Here is a 25,683-nt window from a genome sequence, read left to right as displayed (position 1 = left end):
CTGTGTGGGGCTGGGCCAGGTACCACGCTGTTTGGGGCTGTTGGGGCCAGGTACCGTGCTGTGAGGGGCTGGGCCAGGTACCGCGCTGTGTGGGGCTGGGCCAGGTACCGCGCTGTTTGGGGCTGTTGGGGCCGGGTACCGCGCTGTGAGGGGCTGGGCCGGGTACCGCGCTGTGTGGGGCTGGGCGCTGCGCTTTGTGGAGGTTTTGGGGCCAGGCGCTGCGCTGTGTGGGGCTGGGCCAGGTTCCACGCTGTTTGGGGCTGTTGGGGCCGGGTACCGCGCTGTGAGGGGCTGGGCCGGGTACCGCGCTGTGTGGGGCTGGGCCGGGTACTGCTCTGTGTGGGGCTGTTGGGGCCAGGTACCGTGCTGTGAGGGGCTGGGCCAGGTACCGTGCTGTTTGGGGCTGGGCCGGGTACCGCACTGTGGGGGGCTGTGAGGGCCAGGCGCCACACTGTGTGGGGCTGGGCCGGATACCGCGCTGTGTGGGGCTGGGACAGGTACCACGCTGTTTGGGACTGTTGGGGCCGGGTACCGCGCTGTGAGGGGCTGGGCCAGGTACTGCGCTTTTTGGTGCTGGGCCGGGTACCGTGCTGTGTGGGGCTGTCGGGGCCGGGCGCCGCGCTGTGTGGGTCAGGGCCGGGTACTGCACTGTGGGGGGCTGAGGCCCGGGTGCCACGCTGTGTGGGGCGGGGCTAGGTACCGCGCTGTGTGGGGTGGGTCCGGGTGCCGCGCTGTGGGGGGCTGGCGGGGCCGGGTGCCGCGCTGTGGGGGCTAGTGGGGCCGGGTGCCGCGCTGTGTGGGGCTGGCGGGGCCGGGTGCCGCGCTGTGTGGGGCTGTCGGGGCCAGGTACTTCTCTGTGTGGGTCTGGGTTGGGTGCCGCGCTGTGGGGGGCTTGGCTGGGTACTGCGCTGTGGGGGGCTGTCGGGGCCGGATATCGCGCTCTGTTGGGCTGGGCCGGGTACGGCGCTGTGTGGTTTGGGGGGCCGAGCGCCGCGCAGCGGGGGGCTGTCGGGGCCGGGTACCGCGCTGTGGGGGCCAGGTACCGCGCTGTTTGGAGTTCTTGGTTCCAGGTACCTTGCTATGTGGGGCTGGTGGGGCCGGGTACCGTGCTATGTGGGGCTGGCAGGGCCGGGTGCTGTGCTGTGTGGGGCTGACTGGGCCGTGTGCTGCTCTGTGTGGGGCTGTCAGGGCCGGGTGCTGCGCTGTGTGGGGCTGGGCCAGGTTCCATGCTGTTTGGGGCTGTTGGGGCCGGGTACTGCGCTGTGAGGGGCTGGGCCAGGTACTGCGTTGTGTGGGGCTGGGCCAGGTTCCATGCTGTTTGGGGCTGTCGGGGCCGGGTGCCGCGCTGTGTGGGGCTGGGCCGGGTACCGCGCTGTTTGGAGCTCTTGGTTCCAGGTACCTTGCTATGTGGGGCTGTCAGGGCTGGGTACCGCGCTGTGTGGGGCTGGGCGCTTCGCTTTGTGGAGGTTTTGGGGCCAGGTTCCGCGCTGTTTGGGGCTGTTGGGGCCGGGTACCGCGCTGTGAGGGGCTGGGCCAGGTACTGCGCTTTGTGGTGCTGGGCCGGGTACCGTGCTGTGTGGGGCTGTCGGGGCCGGGCGCCGCGCTGTGTGGATCAGGGCCGGGTACCGCACTGTCGGGGGCTGTGAGGCCCGGGTGCCACGCTGTGTGGGGCGGGGCTGGGTACCGCGCTGTGTGGGGTGGGTCCGGGTACCGCGCTGTGTGGGGCTGGCTGGGCCGGGTGCCGCGCTGTGGGGGGCGGGGCCGGGTGCCGCGCTGTGGGGGGCTGGCGGGGCCGGGTGCCGCGCTGTGTGGGGCGGGGCCGGGTGCCGCGCTGTGTGGGGCGGGGCCGGGTGCCGCGCTGTGTGGGGCGGGGCCGGGTACCGCACTGTGTGGGGTGGGTCCGGGTACCGCGCCGTGTGGGGCTGGCGGGGCCGGGTGCCGCGCCGTGTGGGGCTGGCGGGGCCGGGTACCACGCTGTGGGGGGCTGGCGGGGCCGGATGCCGCGCTGTGTGGGGCGGGGCTGGGTACCGCGCTGTGTGGGGTGGGTCCGGGTACCGCGCTGTGTGGGGCTGGCTGGGCCGGGTACCGCGCTGTGTGGGGCTGGCTGGGCCGGGTACCGCGCTGTGTGGGGCTGGCTGGGCCGGATGCCGCGCTGTGGGGGGCGGGCGGGGCCGGGTGCCGCGCTGTGGGGGGCTGGCGGGGCCGGGTGCCGCGCTGTGTGGGGCGGGGCCGGGTACCGCACTGTGTGGGGTGGGTCCGGGTACCGCGCCGTGTGGGGCTGGCGGGGCCGGGTGCCGCGCTGTGGGGGGCTGGCGGGGCCGGGTACCACGCTGTGGGGGGCTGGCGGGGCCGGGTGCCGCGCCGCGTGGGGCTGGCGGGGCCGCGCTGCCGGGGCTGTAGTGGGGCGCGGCCCATGAAGTGGCTCCGTGCAACCCTGACTCGTGTGCTGAGCGCTGGGACTCGTCTCCGTCGCAGCCCGGTGCTCTTGTGCTGACGAGTCGATTTCGTTATTAAACCCTTCCTGCCCCTTCAATCCCCGCAATGGCTGCCATGGGAACGCGATGGGCTTCCCCCCGACTAACGGTGTCGCGTTCGGAGCCGCGTGGCTGGCTGGCTCCAGCGCCCCGGGGAGCAGCCTGCTCTGGAGCCGGGCCCTGGCTGCCCCGCCCACCTCAGAGGGCTCCCGCCTTGTATCTTCCTGTGCTCGTTAAGAATGCAAACGCAGCCCTGGGCGTGGCAGGGTGGCTGTGGGGACAAGCCCCCCGCCTCGTGCACCCCCTTCCCCGCGGGAATGGCCGCAGCCCGTCCAGGCGGCTCTGGCAGCTCCGCTCACGGGGGGGCTTTGCACGTGGGAGGCTGCAGCCATGGGGTGCCGGGGGGGCTGGGCCCAAACCTGCGAGGGGGGCCATGGGGCATTGCCCCGCCCGCTGGAGAAAGGCCTTTCTGGCAGAGCTGAGGGGACAGCGTCCGGGGAGGTGGGAGAAATTGTGCCTGGCCGCGAGAGCTGGGGGCTGCTCAGAGGAGCCACCCTGGCCACGGCTTCACCACGCCCCATGCAGGTGAGCGGGGATAATTGGTCCTGTCAGCCGGACAGGGGAGTGCAGGCTCTCCAGCTCCGCGCCTGTCCCTGTTGCAGCCTCTTCCGAGCTGCAAGCCTGGGGGGAGGGGGAGAGGCTGCATCCTGCTGGCGGGGGGGGGGGGGGGGCCCTGCCTTGTGGCCATGCTCTGGCCCCGAGCCTGGCCTGGAGCCCCCCTGCCAACTGCCAGGGCAGGGGCAGTCAGACGGGTGCTCCATGGCTCACGCTCGCTGCCCCCTGTGGCCTTTTGCAGGTGTGATCCGGACGGCCGTGGCCAATCTGGACAGGGAAACGCAGGACCGGTATGAAGTGGTGATCCGAGCCACGGACATGGCGGGGCAGCTGGGCGGCTTGTCCGGCTCCACCACCGTCACCATTGTGATCACGGACGTCAACGACAACCCCCCGCGGTTCCCTCAAAGTAAGTGTCCCTCCTTCTCTTCCCTGCAGGTGCGGAGCCGCCCACGGCTGTGGGGCTGCTGCTGCTGGGCCCTGGGGCAGCCTCCAGGGACCCTCGGGACACGGCCCCTTGTGCGGGGCTGGGGGAGCCTGTCAATGCTGTTGTGACAGACCCTCCCGTGGCCCTCGCAGGCTGCATGGCACAGGGGCCGGGCCGGTCTCCCTTATCCCTCAGCGCAGCGGTGGTAACGGGGATCTGGCCCTGGCTGCTCCTGCCCGGGCTGCAGGCCTGGTGGGTTTATCACCCCCCCGTGCATGCGCTGAGGAAGTCAGGGTGCAGAACAGTAGCTGGCAGGAGCAGGCGTAGCCCCTGTCTCTCTCCCCCTCCCTGGGCTTGCAGGGCAGCAGGAGGGAGAGTTACCCCCATCTCCCGTGGCCGTGGGTGGTCGGGAATGGAGGCAAGGGGTGGGGGCACAGCCTTCCCAGAACTGCCTACACGACCGACTGCTGAAGGCTGGAGCTGCCTCTGAGGAAGGGTGGAACCATGGCGTGGCAGCCCGGCTCCCCACAGACCCTGAGGAAAGGTGGAACCATGGCGTGGCAGCCTGGCTCCCCCCGGCCCCCGGGGAAGGGTGGAACCACGGCGTGGCAGCCCAGCTCCCCCTGACCCCCGGAGAAGGGTGGAACCACGGCTTGGCAGCCTGGCTCCCCCCAGCCCCAGGGAAGGGTGGAACCATGGCGTGGCAGCCCAGCTCCTCCCAGCCCCCAGGGAAGGGTGGAACCACGGCGTGGCAGCCCAGCTCCCCCTGGCCCCTGGGGAAGGGTGGAACCACGGTGTGGCAGCCCGGCTCCTTCCAGCCCCCGGGGAAAGGTGGAACCACGGCGTGGCAGCCCGGTTCCTCCCAGCCCCCGGGGAAGGGTGGAACCACGGCGTGGCAGCCCGGCTCCTTCCAGCCCCTGGGGAAGGGTGGAACCACGACGTGGCAGCTCATCTCCTCCCAGCCCCCGGGGAAGGGTGGAACCACGGCGTGGCAGCCCGGCTCCTCCCAGCCCCCGGGGAAGGGTGGAACCACGGCGTGGCAGCCCAGCTCCCCCTGGCCCCTGGGGAAGGGTGGAACCACGGTGTGGCAGCCCGGCTCCTTCCAGCCCCCGGGGAAAGGTGGAACCACGGTGTGGCAGCCCGGCTCCTTCCAGCCCCCGGGGAAGGGTGGAACCACGATGTGGCAGCTCATCTCCTCCCAGCCCCCGGGGAAGGGTGGAACCACGGCATGGCAGCCCGGCTCCTTCCAGCCCCCAGGGAAGGGTGGAACCACGACGTGGCAGCCCGGCTCCTTCCACCCCCCGGGGAAGGGTGGAACCACGGCGTGGCAGCCCGGCTCCTCCCAGCCCCCGGGGAAGGGTGGAACCACGGTGTGGCAGCCCGGCTCCTTCCAGCCCCCGGGGAAGGGTGGAATCATGGCTCCCCCTGGCCCCAGGGGAAGGATGGAACCACGGCGTGGCAGCCCGGCTCCCCCCGGTCCCCAGGGAAGGGTGGAGCAATGGCGTGGCAGCCTGTAATGGCCCAGGCCAGGTCTGGGCACTGCTGAGGGCATCCGCTCAGGGTGAATTGCTCAAACTTGGGGCTTCTTACAGCCCCCGAGTGGCGGCCCTTCCCAAAGATGCCACAAACCAGTCGCACCGAGCGCTTCAGCTGCCGATCTGGCCAGCCAAAAGCCTCACGAGCAAAACCCCTCGGATATCCCAGCTCTCTCCATGCCCCAAACAGCCCCGGGCCTAGCACAGGTGAGGGGTCATAGGACCTGATCTCACCTTCCCCAAACGGGTTCTCCAGTCCCAAGAAACCAGCCACAGATCCCTGGTCAATTTACACTCAGGATCTTACCCACAAATCTCGCTGAGCCAGTCCTCTAGAATCTACAGCTAAAGGTTTATTACTAAGGGAAAGAAAAGCCTGAGCGTGAGGCTGGTAAAGTATCGTACGTTACATGCATCCAATCTCCCAGTCTCCATGCAGGCTCTAGTAGAGATGTTACAGCTGCTGGTTTAAAAGTCCTTGGTGCACATCCTATGCCAGGATGGGTTCACAGGTCTTTCCAGCTCGTGATTCCCTGCGAGGCCGCATCCGGGATCAGGAGCAGAACTGAAGGCAAAGATGGAGTCGGCCACAGGGCGTTTTCTATCCATCCCTGGCCTCTTCCAAGCCGGAGAGGGTCACATGGTCAGTGGCCAGGTGTGTCTCTGGCATTTAGAGATCCATTGACCCTCGCTCATTAGCATAGCCATTGGCTGAGCATTCCTGGCCCACTGCTCAGCCACAGCCAGAGAAGTTCCCAGCGTCCCCACAGTCCATGTACACAACTCCACACACAGACATTGTCCAATCACATGACCAGCACACACAGTCAGCGGAAGGTGAGCGTTTGTGTGACACCTCACATGACCCCTTTGTAACACTTTTGGGGCGAACACCCCCCATGGGTGCAGCAGTGACCTGGCTGCTCCCCTTAAAATCCGGTAACGTGACAGCCCGGCTGCCCTGGGGAAGGCTGGCCAGCTCAGTAGCCTGGCAGGGAGAGGATGGGGCCACGGTGGGACTGGGCTGGGGACATTACGATAGCCTCAGCTCTCCACGTGGCCAGACAGGATCGGGCAGGGGTGGGCGGGGCCTCGGGTGGAAGGGGTGGGGCTGGGTCTTGCCTTCCCCAGCTGGGCTTTCACCTGACGCCCGTGCCAGTGGCAGACCAGCCCACCTGGCCCAGGGTGTAGGAGGGGAGGTGCCACGCCAGCGCTCAGAGGTGGGCTGGAATGAGTCCCAGGCCCGCTTGGTACCTGGCTGCTCTAGCCCTGCCCGGGCACCATGTGGGTGAGTGGATCCCTACCCCAGCCAAGGCCAGAGCCCTGCAACCCGCCTCTGGTCCTGTGCGGGGACACAAGCCCTGCCAGCGAGCTGTCCGCAGGCTCGGCTGGGGGATGGGGCTGTGCGAATGCTGCGCCCGGAGACCTTGGCCCCGGAAGGCTGGGGGTCGTCAGGCTTCAAGAGAGCGGGGGGCTCCCGAACGCCTCTCGCCAGCCACTTCCCGGGGGGAGTTTCTTTAGTCGTGCCCAGTACTTGGGAATGGGGCGTCCTCCATGGTTCCAGCTGGGCCCCATGAGCGCCCCCAGTAAAGCCCAGACTGGCGTGGCTGCCAGCGTACGTGGGACATGGCAAACGAGACAGGAAAAGCGTTGCAGTCTCCATGTGGGAGTGGTGCTGCATCAGACCGGGGCTGGCAGGCGTGCCCCGGAGGGGGGCTGGCAGGCGTGCCCCGGAGGGGGGCTGGCAGGCGTGTCCCGGAGGGGGGCTGGCAGGCGTGCCCCGGAGGGGGGCTGGCAGGCGTGCCCCGGAGGGGGGCTGGCAGGCGTGCCCCGGAGGGGGGCTGGCAGGCGTGCCCCGGAGGGGGGCTGGCAGGCTTGCCCCGGTGGGGGGCTGGCAGGCTTGTCCCGGAGGGGGGCTGGCAGGCATGCCCAGAAGGTGGTTGGTATTCTTCCTGGAGGCTGGTGCATCGCCCTAGGGGAGGTGCCCCGCAGCCAGCTCCTTGTGTTCCCGGGAGCGTGGGGAGCGTGGAGATGGGGGCCCTGTGACCCGTGGCCTCCCCTCTCCCTCGGCAGAGATGTACCAGTTCAGCGTGCCGGAGAGCACCCCGGTGGGCATGGTGGTCGGGAGAGTGAAGGCGGAGGACTCGGACGTGGGGGAGAACACAGACATGACCTACCAGCTCAGACAGGAGGGGGTGCAGCTGTTTAAAGTCACCACAGACAGCAACACCCAGGAGGCGATCCTCACGGTGCAGAAGGTAACCCCAGGGAGGCCCCGGGGGCGGGGGCGGGAGCAGGGCTCTCAGTGCGGCACAGAGCCGTTCCCTTTCGGTGAGACCTGCCTGGTCTGGTGGGTCCGAGTGGGGACTCGCTGTGTGCGGAGCCTGCGTCTTCACAGGCCTCTTCTGACCGCTGGGGGCAGGGGAGCTGCCAGCTACCCCGGCCCGAGCCCTGTGGGGAGGGGGCAGGAGAGCCCCCAGCTACCCCGGCCCGAGCCCTGTGGGGAGGGGGCAGGAGAGCCCCCAGCTACCCCGGCCCGAGCCCTGTGGGGAGGGGGCAGGAAAGCCCCCGGCTACCCCGGCCCGAGCCCTGTGGGGAGGGGGCAGGAGAGCCCCCGGCTACCCCGGCCCGAGCCCTGTGGGGAGGGGGCAGGAGAGCTCCCGGCTACCCCGGCCGGAGCCCTGTGGGGAGGGGGCAGGAGAGCCCCCAGCTACCCCGGCCCGAGCCCTGGGGGGAGGGGGCAGGACAGCCCCCGGCTACCCCGGCCCGAGCCCTGCAGGAGGTTTGCAGGGGCACAGGAGGAGCTCCAGCTCTGGGCTTCTCCAGCCTTGGCCTCCCTGGCACCCGTGCCCAGGTGTGACCCAAAGGAGCGGCAGTGGTGCCCCTGGGGTGGGAAGGGACGGTCACCCTGTCCTGTTGGCGCAGCCCCTGGACTACGAGGCCCAGGCGTTCCACACGGTGGTGGTGGAGGCCCTGAACAAGTTCGTGGACCCACGGTTCGTGGACCTGGGCACGTTCCGAGACCAGACCATCGTGCGGGTCTCTGTGCTGGACGTGGACGAGCCCCCAGAGTTCCGGCCTCCCTCCCAGCTCATGGAAGTGCAGGAGGATGCCGGCGTTGGCTCCGTGGTGGGCGTGGTCACGGCGCTGGACCCCGACGCTGCAAACAGCCCTGTCCGGTAAAACCTCGCTCCGAGCTGCGTGTTTCGGCCTGCGCCCGGCTCGGAGCAGGGGTGTGCGGGCGAGCGGCCGACAAAGGGCAGGGGTGGGCGGGCGAGCGCCCAGCTCGGAGCAGGGGTGGGCGGGCGAGCGGCCGGCGAGGGGCAGGCGAGGGGCAGGGGATGCAGGGCAGTCGCCGGGCAGGCGAGTGACAGAACCGGGTGCAAGGAGCAGGCAGGTGAGGGCATGAGCCATGGGAGTGCCAGGACCGGCAGAGGAGAGCCCAGAAAGAGGATTGGGTGTGCCCCTGCGTCCGTGTGAATGACAGCCAGGCAGCTGCAGGGAGGAACGGCTGCTGTGGGGTGGGTGGTCAGGGTGCCAGCTGGGTGTGGCCAGGGAGGAACAGCTGCAGGGCTGGGACCAGTCGCTGGGTATGGGGGGGAGGATGCAGGGATGTGGGTTGGGCCCTGGGTCCCCCTCTTCCCGGGCTGGGCTGCACTGTCTGCTCTGCTTCGTGCTGCCCAGTCTGCGCTGCGCTGGGTCCCTGGGGCTCAAGAACCCCCTGTGCTCCCTGCCGGCTGGGAGCCCTTCTGGCTGCGGCTGGGGGTGCAGGGCCTGGGGCCTCCCCCCCTCCGTGACACTAGGTGTGCCCAGTCCTCGCCCAGACGGGCTGTGGGCTGCAGGGATGGGGGTGCCGGGCGCGCTCACGCGGGCTGCAGGGACGGGGGCGCCGGGCGCGCTCACGCAGGCTGCAGGGATGGGGGCGCCGGGCGCGCTCACGCAGGCTGCAGGGACGGGGGCGCCGGGCGCGCTCACGCGGTCCACTGAGACCCCCGACACTGGGCCCTGGGCTTACAATGGCCCTACTGGGTTAGACCAAAGGTCCATCTAGCGCGCTCACGCGGGCTGTGGGGACGGGGGCGCCGGGCGCGCCCACGCGGGCTGTAGGGACGGGGATGCCGGGCGCGCTCACGCAGGCTGCAGGGACGGGGATGCCGGGCGCGCTCACGCGGCAATGTTGGAAGAAACGTTATCTTTATTTTGTACATCAATAAGAAGGGGGGCTAGGGCGCGCAAGTGGAAGGAGGTGAGGGAGGAATGGGGTACGAGCCCCCGATGGGGAGGACTGGGCTGGCTCTGCGGGCTTCTGGGGGTGGAAGCTCTCCTGCAGCCCCCCAATTACTCCCTCTCCCCAGATGGCAGCCTGCGGCAAGTGCAGCCGGGCTGATGGCCGCGGGCTGTGGGGACGGGGGCGCCGGGCGCGCTCACGCGGGCTGTAGGGACGGGGATGCCGGGCGCGCTCACGCAGGCTGCAGGGACGGGGATGCCGGGCGCGCTCACGCGGCCTGTGGGGACGGGGGCGCCGGGCGCGCTCACGCGGGCTGTAGGGACGGGGGCGCCGGGCACGCTCACGCGGGCTGTAGGGACGGGGATGCCGGGCGCGCTCACGCGGGCTGCAGGGACGGGGATGCCGGGCGCGCTCACGCGGGCTGCAGGGACGGGGATGCCGGGCGCGCTCACGCGGGCTGCAGGGATGGGGGCGCCGGGCGCGCTCACGCGGGCTGTAGGGACGGGGGCGCCGGGCGCGCTCACGCGGGCTGTGGGGACGGGGACGGGGGCGCCGGGCGCGCTCACGCGGCCTGTGGGGACGGGGGCGCCGGGCGCGCTCACGTGGGCTGTAGGGACGGGGGCGCCGGGCGCGCTCACGCGGGCTGTAGGGACGGGGGTGCCGGGCGCGCTCACGTGGGCTGTAGGGACGGGGGCGCCGGGCGCGCTCACGCGGGCTGTAGGGACGGGGGCGCCGGGCGCGCTCACGCGGGCTGTAGGGACGGGGGCGCCGGGCGCGCTCACGCGGGCTGTAGGGACGGGGGCGCCGGGCGCGCTCATGCGGGCTGTGGTCAGGGGAATGGGTCTGTGCTGCAGGGGGGACGTGTGGCTCACGCCGACACAGCTGTAACGGAACCGGACTGGCTACTCACAGCGGGGAGGGCGGGCCCGCGCCAGGGCTAGGCTGGGAGCTGGAGGGTAAAACCCACTTAACTCCAGAATCCCAGAAGAGTTCATCTGGCCTCCGGAAGCCCTGAACCTCAGTCCTCCTTGTCCCTTCCCCCGCCCCATGGGGCTGGAGTGCCAGAGGAGTGAGGTGTGTGTGACGTAGTGGGGGTACCTGGCTGGTTTCTATGCTGTTGGCTCTGGGGTAACCCCCACTGGCTGCCGTGGGTACCACGACCCAGCAAAACAGGATGAGTCACTATGCAAAGGGATCTCTCAACCAGTATGGCCAGACACCCCCCATGGAGAGGAACAAAGGAAGGTGGAATGCTGCCCTGGCTGGGGGGCAGGGCTGGAAGAGTGTTGGTTAGTTGCTGGCTGGGAGCATGGAGGAGACAGCCTAGGGAAAGGGGCTGGAGTTTAGGGGCCCAGTCTCCCCCATCTCAAGGGGGCCTGAGGCATCCGAGCCCAGCTCTGGGACCAGATTACATCTGTGCTGTGCTGTATCCTGGAGAGGCAATAAACTTCCTCTATTCCACCGGCTGGTGCAGTCTGTTTGTGCCATTTCGGGGTGCAGGAGACGGGGGACCCCCAACGCGCCGTCACACTGGTGTCAGAAGTGGGATGCACTGCACCCCGTGGATGGAGCTTCCAGTGGCGAGTGACAAGGCGCAGTAGAAGCAAGAGCCCTGGAGCCAGGCGTGCTGGAGACTGAGCGAAGCGGTTCCTGGGAATTGTGGGGCGCTGCAGCACTAGACTGGTGAGTCTGCACTGAGGGGCCCAGCGGGCAGATGGCCTGCGCCCGACTCTTGAAGGCAGAGCTGGTGAAGCTGTGCAGAGAGACGGGCTTGCCTGTGCGGAAAGCAGCCAAGGCCCAGCTGATTGCCCATCTGGAAGAGAATGACCAGCCACAGGGCCAGGATCTTGTCCTCAGGGGAAGCAGCCAGACCCCCCCTGAGAGTGTGTCAGGCTCAGAGAGGGGGAGGAGCGCTGGAACCCACTGGAGAGATGAGACAGCGTCCCCCGGGAGGCCTGCAAGCCGTAGCCCATCTAGGGCAGGGGCCAGCCCAGCGGAGCTGCAGCGGCTGGAGATCCAGCTGCGGATCAGGGAATTGGAAGTAGAGGACCGAGAGAAGGACCGCCAGGACCGAGAGAGGGAGCGCCAAGACCGAGAGAAAGAGCGCCAAGATCGAGAGAGGCAGCGACAGCATGAGTTGGCCATGGCAGAGCGGAGAACCGGCGGGGCCCCGGCTGCGCCAAGTGCGGATGGGCCCCAGGGTCCCAGGACTGCCAGACGCTTGGAGAGGCTCGTGGTGGCCCAACTGAAGGACGTGGGTGACATAGACGGGTTCCTCAGCTCCTTTGAGAGGGCCTGTGGACTGCAACGGGTCCCCCCAGCTGACTGGCTGCAGGAGCTCATCCCCGCACTGAGCCAGGAAGCGGCCGGAGTGCTCAGTCAGCTGGAGGACCTACAGCCAGGGGATTACAACCGAGTCAAGGAGACCCTGCTGCACAAGTTCGGGCTGACCCCCGAGATGTACAGGAAGAAGCTCCGGGGGGGCCTGAGGCATCCTAGCCCAGCTCTGTGACCAGATTCCATCTGTGCTGTGCTGTATCCTGGAGAGGCAATAAACTTCCTCTATTCCACCGGCTGGGGCAGTCTGTTTGTGCCATTTCGGGGTGCAGGAGACGGGGGACCCCAACGCGCCGTCACAGTGTGTCCGTGTGGGCTGGGGGTTTTGAAGTTTTTTTGTTTCTCACTTGGTGGTCCCCAGCTGATTTTTCTGAGGGCGAGTGGCCCCGATCCAAAAAAGACATTGAATCCTTTTGCACTGGACATACATGAATAGTTTACTGTATTGAAAATGGCGTTTGATAAACTAATACGAGAAAGGTGAAGCTCTTCCTGTTTAATCATTTCAATGGAGTCGCTCTCCCCAGCTGCAGCACTAGCAAAATGGCTCGGGCGCCATTCTGTAGTTAGTGGTGAGTTTCCATTAGCAACTGGTGGCCCATGGGAAGGTTTACCTTGAGCCAGGTGGGCCACGGGCCAAAAAGTCTGAGACCAACGTGGAGAAATGGCCTGAGGGAAACAGCGTGAAATTCAGCCAGGACAAATGCAGAGCACGCCGCTTAGGGAGGAACAGCCAGTCGCACACAGAACACAGGGAAGGGCTGTCTAGGACAGAGACCTGCAGAAAGGGATCTAGGGGTCAGAGTGAATCACGCGATGTATGTGAGTCAGCAACGTGAGGCTGTTGCTAAAAAAGCAAACCTCATTCTGGGGTGTACTAGGCACGAATGTTCTAAGCAAGACCGGAGAAGTCATTCTTCCGCTCCGCTCTGGTTGGACCTCACGTGGACGGTTGTATCCAGGTCTGGGTGCCGCAATCCAGGAAAGACGCGGAGAAATTGGAGGGTCCAGAGAAGAGCAACGAGAATGAGGAAAGGTGGAGAGAACATGAGCTAGGAGGGGAGACTGAAAGAACGGGTCGGTTTAGTCTTGAGAAGAGAAAAGGGAGAGTTGACACGATTAGCGTAAGGGTCACGAGGAGAGGGAGAAGAATTGCTCTCCGTGACCTCTGATGATAGGACAAGAAGCAAGGGGCGTCCAACTGGCTGGACATTAGGAAAAACGTCCTACCTGTCTGGGTGTAAATAAATTGCCTGGGGTGTGCCGTGGGGGGGCTGTCCACTCCGGTGGGCCTGGATCCGCTCTGGTTTGCAGTCACCGGGTGCCGTGTTGCGCTGTGCTGATCCGTGCTGGGCTGCAGCGACTGTCTGTGTGCAGGGCCCAGCGCGGGGGTCCCAGAGGCGTGGCCCAGCCGCCTGACACCTGGGCTAGATGGAGGAATCTGAACGAAGCGAGAGGCTGAGCGGGCCGGGGCCGGGGCTGGGGGGTTGTTTGGCTCGGCTGCGGGAGCAGGAAAGGGGGTTCAGGGCCCATGAGCCCTTCCCCCCCAGAGGAATAAGGCTGCCTGCTCTCGGGGTCTGTGCTCACATCGCTCCTGTGCTGCGCTGTGTCCCTGCGAGCCGATAACCCTTCCACTCTACTGGCCGGCAGAGTGTCCCCTCTGGCTGCGGGTGGTGTGCAGGGCCCGGGCCCCCGGTGCGCTGTCACGGGGCTGTGGAAGCTCCATCACCGGGGAGATTTAAGAGCAGGGTGGGCAGACCCCTGCCGGGGACGGTCTAGGGTGGGGACTGGACCTGAGGACCTCTGGAGGCCCCTCCCAGACCTCGGGTTCCCTGAAATGTGAGAGCCTGGCCGCTTGGCTTGCGTCACTCAGTGAGACAGTTGCAGCTTGTGTTTGTCCGATGCAGGCGGCTGTGCCAGAGCGGAGGGTTAAAAGCAGCACAAACCCCATCAGGGCGCAGCAGGGAACCTTTCTCTAAACAGAAAGAGCTTTTAATTTCATCCCAGCTCTTAGTCGCTGCCTGACAAAGGCAGGGGCTGGGCCATGTTTCGAAGGGAATTTTCCGTTTCCAGCTGGCTTCTGGGCTCCCGCTGTATTTCCTGTGCACAGTGTGATGTTTTCAGCCACACTATTGTATTCGGCAGTACACTGATAGGCTGTCCATGTACGTGAGCTTGTTTGTGTGGGAGTCTTTTGTCTCTTGCGCGGCAGCGAGCGCCCGTGTTCTGACTGCCTGCGTTCCAGGGTTTATCAGCGCCGGGAAGACGTTGCTGGGGATTTAAGGTTCTCAGAGATACTTGTGTTTGGCATTCACCAAATCCAGAGACATGTGTTGGACACGGGCACCTGCTCTCCAGCACCACCGGGAGAGCTACAGCCTGCCACAGCACAAAGGAGAGAGGGCAACTACCCAGACAGCGTCCATAGGACCTGCAAAGCTTCCCATTAATAACGCCCCTTCACAGCTCAGCGGCACGGCAGCCAGCGTGCTCCTCGCCGCGCTCAGGGGAGGGGCGAAGCAGCCTGCTTGGGAAATCAGACACGAGCCCCACGAGATGAAGCAGCCTCTTGTAACAGCCAAACAACAGGCGCTGGCAGCCGGAAGAGCAAGGGCTGCACTCCAGTCCGAGCCAGGCATGCAACAGCACGAGGTCCCCAATGGCCAACCCTCGGGCAAAGGAGCAGGGAACGTGCCAGGGCCCAGGCAGCTGGAGAACAGGGGCTGATGAGCTCGGCGGGGCTGGGCTGGGCTGCAGCAGCCCGTGGGTACCCGGGCAGGGCTCGGCTAGCAGCGGCTGCTGAGTCCGGCGGCGATCCCGAGTGCCCCTGGAGAACGAGCCACACGACACATTCGGCCTGGGCTGAGCGGGATGGCCAGGACCTCTTCTCCCAGCTGATCCCAGCCCTGGGCACGTGGGAAGGGCACGGGGCAGGCAGCTGGCTGCGGCTGTGGGGGGGCAGAGGGAACGTCGCACCCCCTGGCGCTCTGGCCCCGAGACAGCATGAGCACTCCAGAGCCACAAAGCCCACGGCAGCCAGCGGGGCAGCGGCCCGACCCACGCTGGTGCCTGGCTGGGGAGCAGAGGGGCCGTGTTAGCGATGGGTGCGGCTGTGCGCGTCGCGGTTGTAGCTCTTGTGTGGCGGCGCTGCAGCCAGCGAGGTGTGGCTGGGCAGTGTGCCGGTGGCATGGCTCCCCTGAAACCAGGCCCTGCTGTTCTGCTCACCAAGCGAGAGGGGGGTCTGAGAGCAGCCTGCAGCTCCCTGAAGGGGGGTCCAGAGAGGCTGGAGAGAGGCTGTTCTCGGGGGGCAGATGGCAGAGCAAGGAGCAATGGGCTCAAGTTACAGGGCAGGGGTCTTGGTTGGAGATTAGAAAAAACTATTTCACCCGGAGAGTGGGGAAGCGCTGGGCCGGGTTCCCCAGGGACGGGGGGGGGGGGGAGCGCTGGGCCGGGTTCCCCAGGGACGGGGGGGGGGGGGGAGCGCTGGGCCGGGTTCCCTGGGGGGGGGAGCGCTGGGCCGGCTGTGCAGACGAAACGGGCCGAACCACCTCCCTCCGGAGCCAGAGGGCTGGGGGCAGGGCCGGGGCTCTCGGACACGGGAGAAGGCGGAGTAAGGGGAGTGAGCCTGAACAGTAAAACCCTCCTGGACAGCTGGGGGGCTGCGAAACGGGGGAGACCCTGCAGGAACCAGGGAGCGCGGGACAAGGCTTTGTCGGTCTCTCTGGCGAGCAGCATTCCCGGGGGCGCGGTCCTTGCTTGTGGGCCTCTGGCCTGGGTGAATGGGGCCAGTTGCTCTGGCTGCACTTGTACACAGCCCCCAGCTGTCCCCAAGTCACAGTGGGTGGCCCTGCAGCACCCTGGGGCCTAGCCACAGGGCCAGCACCGGGCGCTTCCGTGGGCTCGCCTCAGATGGAAGAAGCGGGCTGTGCCCCCGAAAGCACACGGTGCTGGCCCAGGGTGCTGCAGGGCCACTCGCTGGGGCTCGGTTCTTTTCGTTCCAGACAACCATGGCTCCCCCTCCCAGCCCTTATTGCTACCCTGGCAGCCATCGCGCCCCCGCTCTGTGGCTGCCCCGTGCGTCGGCCTTAGAGGAGCTGATAACCGGGGCCCTGCCTGCGCAGCTGTGCGGGTCGGGGAGGTACTCGTGGCGCCGTTCTCGCCTGGCATCCCGAGGGTCTCTGAGCGCTGGGCGGCTGGCGGTGGGACCTGGAGGAGGGCTGCACAGGCACCAGCGCACTGGACAAGGGCAGTTTTAATCCCGAGCTGTAGGAGAGGGAAGGACAAGCTAGCGGATTACAGAGCAGGCAGCTTAACTTCTGTACCTAGAAGACAATGGAGCAAATAATCAACCAATCAGTTTGCAAGCACCCAGAAGAAATACCTTGATAAGGAGCAGTCGGCATGGACTTGTCAGGAACAAAAGCATGTCGAACCAGCTGAATAGGGCAAGAAGCCTTGTCGGGGGAGGGGCAGGAGACGTGATCTCGCTCGACTCTCACGAGCCTTGTGTTAGTGCCGCACGACCGTGTCGCTAACGCACGAGGCAATCCCGCCGAGACGGAGCTACTGCGAGGCGGGTGCGGGACTGGCCGGACCAGCGCGTTCAGAGGGTCGCGGTCGCGGTCGCGATCCAACTGGAAGGGCACAGCGAGGGGCGCCCCGGGGACCTGTCCCGGGTCCAGCTGCACCCAGTATCTTTAGAAATGGTTTGAGTAAAGGCCGAGAGAGCTCGCTCACAAGTTGGTGGGACCCGGCCGGGTCGGGGGGAGGTGAGCGCGTTGGAGAACAGGGTTAGCATTCAAACTTGTCTTGACAAGCTGGAGAAATGGTTTAAAAACCAGCCCGAAGTTCAGTGAGGACAGAAGTGCAGCTGCACGCCCGGGATGGAAAGGACCCCCTACGAGGGGCACTGCAGAGGGGGTCTGGGGGCTGTCGTGCATCACGAGCCGAGTGGGACACGTGCAAAAAAGCAAACACCATTGTGAGCTGTGTTAGCTGGGGGGCGTGAGCAAGACGCAAAGTCGTTCTCTCTGCTCCGCGCTGGTTGGGCCTCAGCTGGAGGATTGTGTCCAGTTCTGGGCGGCATGTTTCAGGAGTGACGTGGAGACACTGGAGAAAGGTCAGAGAAGAGCTTTAAGTCTAGTCAACATGACGAGATGGAAAACCCTGGGTTTGTTTAATCTGGGCAAGAGAAGGCTGGAGGGGACGTGGTAACGGTCCTCGCCTAGCTCAGAGACTTAGAAGCAGGAGGGTGATAAATGGTTCTCCTGCCCCCTGAGGGTAGGACAGGAAGCAAGGGGCGTACATTGCGGCCAGGGAGGTTTAGGTTGGACATTAGGAAAAACGTCCTCCCTGTCGGGGGGTGAAACGCTGGAATCAGTTGCCTGGGGAGGTTGTGGAATCGCCGTCCCTGGCGGCTTTCAAGAGCAGGTCGGACAGAGCCCTGCCAGGAGGGGTCTTTGTGCTACTTAGTCCTGCCACCATCGCCAGGGGACTGGGCTGGGTCTGGTCCGGTCCCGTCCTACGCTCCCATGGTGCTCAGAACGGGCTGAGCTGAGGCATTTCGGTCAGAACAGACCTTCCCCTGTCCCTGCTTTTCCCATGCAAGGCGTTTACACTGCTGGTCCCAGCTTCTCCACATACCCTCCCCTGCCACCAGGGCCTCCAGTCAGCTCGTAACAGGGCCACGGTGTCCCTGGAGAGAGGGATCCGAGAGAGCGGGCCGGCCCCACGGGGAGGCGAGGGAGCGGGCCGGCCCCACGGGGAGGCGAGGGAGCGGGCCGGCCCCACGGGGAGGCGAGGGAGCGGGCCGGCCCCACGGGGAGGCGAGGGAGCGGGCCGGCCCCACGGGGAGGCGAGGGAGCGGGCCGGCCCCACGGGGAGGCGAGGGAGCGGGCCGGCCCCACGGGGAGGCGAGGGAGCGGGCCGGCCCCACGGGGAGGCGAGGGAGCGGGCCGGCCCCTCGGGGAGGCGAGGGAGCGGGCCGGCCCCACGGGGAGGCGAGGGAGCGGGCCGGCCCCACGGGGGAGTGATCGTAATGGGGCCGGGCCCTCACAGCTTGGCGTCAGGGCAGGTCTTGTGAGCCCCTCCCCGTACTCATGGCTCTCTCCTGCCTGGTGCCCAGGTACGCCATCGATCGCAGCACCGACCTGGAGAGGATCTTTGACGTTGATGCTGACACAGGTGCCATCGTGACAGGCCAGGCCCTGGACCGGGAGACGGCAGGGTGGCACAACATCACGGTGCTGGCCATGGAAGCAGGTGAGGAGGAGGGTCTGCGGTGGGCGGGTCTCGTTGACTGGTGCAACCTCAAGGGAGCACGTGACGTAAGACACGATGCAGGGAGGGGAATCTAACTTCTCCCCAGGCAACCTGGACGTCCCCCTCTGCAGTGCTGGGCAGGGAACCGGGGTCAGCCGGCACCGTGACGAACACTCAGCAAACCCCGTTATCCGCTTAGCGCGGCGCCCGCCGTCCCTGCATTGCTCCTGGCGGCTTCCCCACGTCACGGAGCCCGCAGCCTGGCCCGGCCCGTGAAATCTGGCTGGAGCCTTCTCGCCTTTCGGAGGGTCTCCAGCGGGGCCTCCACGCAGAGTTATTGCAGGGGCAGTCGCAGCAGTGCCGCCCGTATTCCCTGCTGCTGCCTTCAGAGCTGGGCGCCCAGAGAGCGGGGGCTGCTAGCCGGGTGTCAGCTCGGGCAATCCCGCTCCGCGCTGCTGGGCAGCTGGAGAGTGGTGGCTGCAGACCGGCCCCTGTGGCAGAAGCAGCTTGTCCTGCGCCAGTCACACGCTGATCTCAGAAAACCCACTAGATGTGGGGCACTGCGTCTAGACAGGCCTGTGACAGAGACAGACAGACGGACAGAACGGCCCCTCACTTGCACTCAGCCGCCGGTTCCCCAGACAGCTCTGCAGGCGGCTCTGCTCGGTGTTTTGGCCTAGCTCTCTGGGCAGTAGCAGGGGCCCAGCCTCAACTGTCGGGGCTCCGGGCGGGCCCCTGGCCGGCCGCTGTCGGGGCTCCGGGCGGGCCCCTGGCCGGCCGCTGTCGGGGCTCCGGGCGGGCCCCTGGCCGGCCGCTGTCGGGGCTCCGGGCGGGCCCCTGGCCGGCCGCTGTCGGGGCTCCGGGCGGGCTCCTGGCCGGCCGCTGTCGGGGCTCCGGGCGGGCTCCTGGCCGGCCGCTGTCGGGGCTCCGGGCGGGCTCCTGGCCGGCCGCTGTCGGGGCTCCGGGCGGCTCCTGGCCGGCCGCTGTCGGGGCTCCGGGCGGGCCCCTGGCCGGCCGCTGTCGGGGCTCCGGGCGGGGGCGGGCGGCTCCTGGCCGGCCGCTGTCGGGGCTTTGGGGCTCCGGGCTCCGGGCGGGCCCCTGGCCGGCCGCTGTCGGGGCTCCGGGCGGGCCCCTGGCCGGCCGCTGTCGGGGCTCCGGGCGGGCTCCTGGCCGGCCGCTGTCGGGGCTCCAGGCGGGCTCCTGGCTGGCCAGAGGCTGCTGGGCCAGAGCCCTGGGGGCTCCAGAGTCTTCCTTAGACCTGGAATAAGCGGCGGGGGAGCCCCTGCAGCTGAGGCCCCTTGGATCAGCTCCGAGAGCGGCCGGAGGGCAAACACTCGCCTCAGGCTCCAGAGCCTCCCCAGCGTCAGGCCTTGCTGCGCCGAGAGCTTTCCCCACACACGGCCCCTCTCCCTGCCTCCCAGGGGCCAGGGGCGTTCCCGGGCCAGGCTCTCTCCCGGCGGCTGGCAGGAAGCCCGCGAATTTCTCCCGGTAAGTTGGGTGGTGTCGCTGCTTGGGAGGCGCCGGGTCCTGGTGCCTTCTGAGCGTGCGGGGGTGACGGACGGTTGTCGAGGGCGCGGGCAAGGGAGACACGGCGGGATTTGCCCTGTCGTTCGCAAGGAGCTTGGGGCCGATGATTTTCTCCGGGTTTTGTGGATGTTTCCTGCCCTCGGCGAATTCCCTTCCCTGCTGTTGGGCCGGCTCTGCCCTCGCCCTGCCGAGCGCTTCCCAGGGGAGGACACAGACGTTACAAAAGCTGCTCTTCGAAAGGCGGAAGAGCCAGCAGGGAAGCAGAAGGCCAAGCGGCCCGTTAGCGTCTGTGGAGTCTGAGCTCCTCGCCAGGGCGGCTGACGGAAGAGCCCACAGCCGAGAGTCCCCTGTGTGCCCTGAACATTTCCCCTCCCGCGTCTCCCCGAGAGCCGGCGCGCTCCCTGCGGGGGAGAGACGTTTCCTGCCGGCGAAATGAGTCTTCAGCACGGCAGCAGCGACGGGAGCCCCCCCGCGGCGGGGAGGGCGCTGGCGGTGCCCCGCAGCGGGGAGGGCTCTGGCGGTGCGGAGCAGCGGGGAGGGCTCTGGCGGTGCGGAGCAGCGGGGAGGGCGCTGGCGGTGCGGAGCGGCGGGGAGGGCGCTGGCGGTGCGGAGCGGCGGGGAGGGCGCTGGCGGTGCCCCGCGGCGGGGAGGGCGCTGGCGGTGCGGAGCGGCTCCGCTTTACACAAACAGGAGGGGACACGAATCAGAAGGGAAATATTTACCCGCAGCAGCTCGCTCTCGGAACAAGCCGGCAAAGGCTGCGGGGCCCTGTCACACCGGATTACCGCAAGCGCGGGGAGACGCTCAGTGTCTGACTTCGCCGCCAGCCAGCTCTGACTCATCCCTTTCAGCTGCCCTGACTCCTGCCTGCGCCGCTACCCGAGCGCTTTGTAACCATGCAATATTAATGGCTGGTGCGGCGTGGAGAGTGCAATTGATGTCTGGGCTCTCTGGGGGGAAGGGCGATTGGAAAGGTTCGGCCTGCCAGCACGTGGCCCTAGGACAGATGACAGGCCAAGCCCAGAGCAGCGCTGGGGGTTGGTGCCAAGGCAGCGTGGGGGGCGGTGCTGGGGGGGTACCAAGGGGAAGGAGCAGGGGGGCTGTAAGGAGCCTGTGACGGCGCGTTGGGGTTTTCCCGTCTCCTGCACCCCCGTAGTGGCACAAACAGACTCCCCCAGCCAGTAGAACAGGGGAGTTTATTGCCTCTCCAGGATACAGCCCAGCACAGATGGAATCCGGTTCCAGGGCAGGCCTAGGATGCCTCAGCCCCCTTGAGATGGGGGAGCCTGGGCCCCTAAACTCCAGCCCCTTCCCTAGGCTGTCTCCTCCATGATCCCAGACAGCAACTCAACTCCCTCACTTCCAGACCTGCCCCCAGCCAGGGCTCCACTCCCCTTTTCCCTATCGTTCCGCTCCCTGGGAGATAACTGGTCAGACAGGTTCTTAGCCCCCTTGCATAATGACTCATCCCCTGCCCTGTTGGGCCGTGCTGCAGACAGCAGCTAGTGGGGGTCACTCACAGCCCACTGCCCAGCACAGCAACCAGCAAGGTACCCCCCACTACATCACACAGCCCCCCCGAGTTTGAGCAATTTGCCCTGAGTGGACACCCTCAGCGGTGCCCAGCCCCAGACGGGAGACCTTCCCAAACAGGCCCCACACCAGTCCCACCGAGTGCTCCAGCTGCCAATCCGGCCGGCAGGAAGCCTCCCGAGCAAAACCCCCAGACACCCCAGTTCTCCCCGTGCCTCTATCCGCCCCGGGCCTAACACAGGTGAGGGGTTCTAGGACCCGATCTCACCCACTCCGAACGGGTCCTCCCATCCCAAAGAACCAGCCACAGATGCCCGGTCAATGTACCCCTGGATCTCACCCACAAGATCGCGCTGGGCCAGCCCTTTAGAATCCACAATCAAAAGGTTTATCAACAAAAGAAAGAAAAGGCTGAGAGTGAGGTGTGAAGGAGAACACACGTCCTGCATCCAGTCTCCCAGGTCTTGATGCAGGCTCAGCAGAGACGTTATAAACCGCTGGCTTAGAAGTCTCTGGTTACAGCCTATGTCAGGCGGGTCCACGGTTCTTCCCGGCTCGTGGTTCCCTGCAAGGCTGCATCTGGGATCAGCAGCTGAACTGAAGACAAAATGGAGATTGCCACATGGCACTTACGTCCTCTCCTGGCCACTTCCTGGCCAGAGCAGTCACATGGCGAGTGGCCTGTCTCTGTTGCACATGCTGGTCGCCTGCCCTGGCTGGTTTGCAGGGATCCAGATTCCCAGACGCATTCCTCAGGTGTGGATTGGCACCTGGAGATCCATTGTCCCTGGAGCTTTGCTAATTAGCACAGTCACTGGCTGAACGTGCTTTGCTTATTGCTCTGCGTGAGACAGAATTTTCCAGCATCCACAGAGTCCATGTTTCTAACTCCACACAGACGTCACACAAGTCCATGAGTAGCGCACACACCATCAGTAGAACAGGAGCTTTCCTGGGACTCCTCACATGGCCCCTTTGTACAGACTTTACGGCAAACACCCCCAGGTGCAACAGTGATGGGGCAGCGCTGGGAATTGGGAGGGAAGCAAGGGACTTCCCGTCCCCCTTCCCCTCCAGCACCGGGGCACCCTGTCTGCTTGAGAGCGGTGTGGCCCGCTCGTCTTCCTATTGCCCTCCCCACGCTCCTTGCCCAGTCCTGCTCTGAGCTCCGCTCGCTACAGCCCGTGGTCCCTCGGAACTGAACGCGCGGCTCTAACGGGATGTTTGCTGCTTCCGCCCCCAGACCTGAGTCTGCCCGGCCTGCCAGGAGCCTGAGGCAGGAGCCCTGATGTGGGGTGCTACGTTACTCGGCATGCACCAGCAGCTGGGGCCCCCGAGTGGCAGGGCCCCTGGCCCCCCAGCCCCACGCTGCAGAAAGGAGCCAGTCGCCTCTGGGGCGGCAGGGCCAGGGCCGAAGGCCACACCCAGACTCTCCACCTGGGCGCCAGCTGTTTGAGGGGACGGTGGCCGGTCGGAGCCCCCTGTTCTGGGCGCCAATCGGCAGCGGGCAGGCTACGCGGGCCCTGGTAACGGGGCAGCCAACCAGCAGCCTGGGGCTGCTCAGCAAACCTGGCCGAGTGTTTGCCGAGATAAATCTTCATTTCACACCCAGGCTGTTTGCCTTCCTTAGGCTAATATTTGTGATTCTCTTCCTGCTTCCCTCGCTGCTCCTGTAAAATCAGGGGTACTCGACTGCTGTGTCCACTGCTGGCAACTGAGATGATAAGTCTTCCTGCTGGAGACCGGCTGTAATCAGAGCATTGTGTTTGGCTGCAATGTAATTACTCTCGTGCCGCTGAGCTGGGGCAGAGCTCGGGGGGGTGGGAGCCATTTCTACATTACTCGCTTCTCCCGCAGCCGCCGCGCGCTCGGCTACCCACGCTGAGTGAGGTGCCCGTGGTTAGTGCAGATGCACGGCCTTGTACCTGCACATGGGAGCGTGCAAGCAGTTGCACTCGTGTCTGCCACACTTGTGCAAAATGGGGGTGCACCACGTGTTCTAGCCCCCCTCTTGTGCACCCACTAGGACGCCCCACGCTCAGCCCCAATATGCTACTGTGCCACCTAGGCCCTGGGAGCCGGGCTGAGAGGAGAGCGAGTTCCTCATCGATCGGGCTTCCGCAGGGACAGAGAAGCCCTGGGTTTGTTCCAGGCCAGTTGCTATGGCAATGCAAGTGCTGTCCCTTTGGGCAGCGCCGCAGGACAGGCCTGTCTGCTCCCCCGGGAGGCGACTGGCTGCAGGAGCTGCAGGGCGGGAGAAGGAGCAGGGCCCGGCATCCGCGGATGGGAGTTATCACAGATCTGGCCCAGCTCTGCCCATGCCCTCGCAGCTCGGGCGCATCCAACCGCTCCTCCTGGCAGGGGCCGGGCACAGACGCCGTTCCGGGCTCTCGGCACGCCCAGCCGACGCCCCTCTGCGCACTTGGAACCGCCCAGCCCAGTGGCCGGATGCTCGATGGTCCCCAGGATTCCCCGAGGATGGGTAGCACAGATCTGGGCGGGGCTGCGGTAATGCAACTCAGCAGAGACATGGAGGGACCTTGCAAAGGATCCTAAGCACCATGCATCAGTGGCAGCGTGGCCGCCCTGGGGACTGCGCACCGCCTGGGTCAGGGTACACGCCGATGTCACGTCCGTCCCTGGCAGTCCTCTCGGGCCAACCACCTGCCCATTGGCATCCCTGGGGGCGCTTCAGAATTCATTGGTCCTCTGTCCCTCTCGTGTTCCCCTTTAAACTCCCCAGCCCCAGTGCCTTCCACCCCCGCTCGCCGCTGGGCCCTCCCCTGCAGCCTCTGAATACCGGGTGACCCGAACGGGCCTCCAGCTGCAGCCTCGCAGGGCGAAGTCCCGTCAGCCCCTTCGCCGGTGGCTTGACCCGCAGCCCTGCCGGTGGCGGCTGGGGATTTTAATGAGAAATGGCCGGCGGGCCGTTTGCCCGCTGCTGCTGGACGGGTGGGGGCCTGGGAGCTGCCCAGGAGTTCTGGGCTGTAGAACTGAGGTCGTGCCCATGTCGACAAAAGCCTCAGACTAGGTCCTGAGGAAATGCACCTTCTGGTCACTGCCAAAAGCCTCGGCTCCCCAGACGTCCTGCTTCCGCCAGCAGCTGCCTGCAGAGCCCCTCCCGTGGCCAGCGCACGAGGGGCAGCGGGAGCGATGGGGCGTGGTGCTAAGGGGAAGGGCCCTGCCTGACTGGGCTGCAGCTGAGACGTGCCTACGCGCCTCGGACACCAGGCTCAGAGCGTGAGCCGGCTTAGTGTGTGTGACGGCGCGTCGGGGTTTTCCCGTCTCCTGCGCCCCGTAGTGGCACGGACAGAGTCCCCCAGCCAGTAGAACAGGGGAGTTTATTGCCTCTCCAGGGTACAGCCCAGCACAGATGGAATCTGGTTCCAGGGCAGGCCTAGGATGCCTCAGCCCCCTTGAGATGGGGGAGCCTGGGCCCCTAAACCCCAGCCCCTTGCTTAGGCTGCTTCCCCCCATGATCCCAGACAGAAACTCCCCACTCTCCTCCAGCCCTGCCCCCAGCCAGGTGCTGGTCTCCCCCTGGCGGCTGAGCCTGGGAGTCTGGTTAATCCACGTTTGGGAGAGTCAGTGAGACTCTCGGGGCCCCGGGTCACAGAGCAGGCAGCCCCCCACTACGCCACAGCGTGCACTTGGAAAACCAAGGAGGCCTGTGGCGCCTGGAGCGTCACGTTCTGCCGTGGGTCAGGGCCACTTCCTCCGCTGAGCGGCGTGGGAAAGCAGCCCGGGCGGGCGGCAGCTGCTGGGCCCAGCCCCCGCACTGGGCGCTGTTGGGACGACACCGTCCCTGTGCAATGGGCGTTCCAGCCGGGACTCCCGACCTCCACGGGCCATGTGACAGGTGCAGAGGCAAAGTGCCACCCGGCCCAGCCTGGGCCTCCAGGGTTCACTGAGGGCCGGGAGGGAGTGGGGAGGAGTCACCCCTCCTGCATGTCGGCTGCCCCCCCGGCTCTGCATCGCTCTTGCCCTGCTTGGCGAAGGCAGCTGCCAGTCACGGTTCCCAGCTCCTCCTGGCACTGCTGTTTCCAGCACCTCTCCCTGGCACTGCGGGTTTTTCACGTCTCCGTCCTCAGCCTCCCCAGATGAATGGCAGCCAGGCTCGGGAGGAAGTGCAGGAAAGCGGCATGTTTAATTTTAATTTAGGAAACCGTTTAGGTAGCAGTCTCGCTTCCGCGCTGCTGTCAGTCAGCGTTCTCAGGGCTGACATCAATTAGTTTAAAAATATTGAATGTAATTTTGCCTGACACAACATATTGCAGCCACTGCAAAATATAATTTATTTTAGAAGAAGAAATAATTAAACTAATTTGCATGTCAGTCAGCTGAGCTGGAATACAGAGGAGAGTTGCAGCCAGGAAAGAGGATGCTCTCCTCCTTACACTGATCCCATCCTTCCCTGGCAGGTTCTGCCTTTCGTCCTGGCCGCTGATGGCCGGCTGCAATTTTCGTTTTCTGCCCAGCTCTGTTTGGTGGTGGCCTTGTCTCTGCCTCGACAGCCTGGCTAACAGCACGGAGATGTGCTGCTTTCTGCCCAGATGGCTCTGTGCATGTCGGTGCCTATGTCCTGCCACGCGTACAGAGACCGGGGATGTTAGCGTGCACCCATTCACAGGATTCACCCGTACGCCTGGGCTCAGCAGTTCATCCCAATGGTTAGAGGCAGCACGGTGGGGAGAGGCAGGAGTCGGTGCCCATGGGGAGCTGGCTTTTAAGCAGGCAGCAGTGCAT

The 25,683-nt window shown here is 66.2% G+C and overlaps 1 protein-coding gene across 2 annotated transcripts in view; it reads left to right on the top strand.

Annotated features, from left to right (window-relative positions):
- The window catches only part of CDH22 (cadherin 22), a 108,022-nt gene that overhangs the window by 58,729 nt on the left and 23,610 nt on the right, over nucleotides 1–25,683 (top strand). Inside the window, exons 5-9 of one of the 2 annotated variants that reach the window (XM_075916203.2) lie at nucleotides 3,331–3,498; nucleotides 7,125–7,309; nucleotides 7,977–8,230; nucleotides 17,741–17,877; nucleotides 19,299–19,365. In XM_075916203.2, coding sequence (XP_075772318.2) covers nucleotides 3,331–3,498; nucleotides 7,125–7,309; nucleotides 7,977–8,230; nucleotides 17,741–17,877; nucleotides 19,299–19,365 — 811 coding nt within the window. The remainder of the gene's footprint in view (nucleotides 1–3,330; nucleotides 3,499–7,124; nucleotides 7,310–7,976; nucleotides 8,231–17,740; nucleotides 17,878–19,298; nucleotides 19,366–25,683) is intronic. The other variant, XM_075916202.2, reaches the window with a different exon arrangement.

This window comes from Pelodiscus sinensis, chromosome 17 (assembly GCF_052426305.1).
Source record: "Pelodiscus sinensis isolate ZL-2025 chromosome 17, ASM5242630v1, whole genome shotgun sequence".
NCBI lineage: Eukaryota > Metazoa > Chordata > Testudines > Trionychidae > Pelodiscus > Pelodiscus sinensis.
This window is presented reverse-complemented; position numbering and strand designations above follow the sequence as displayed.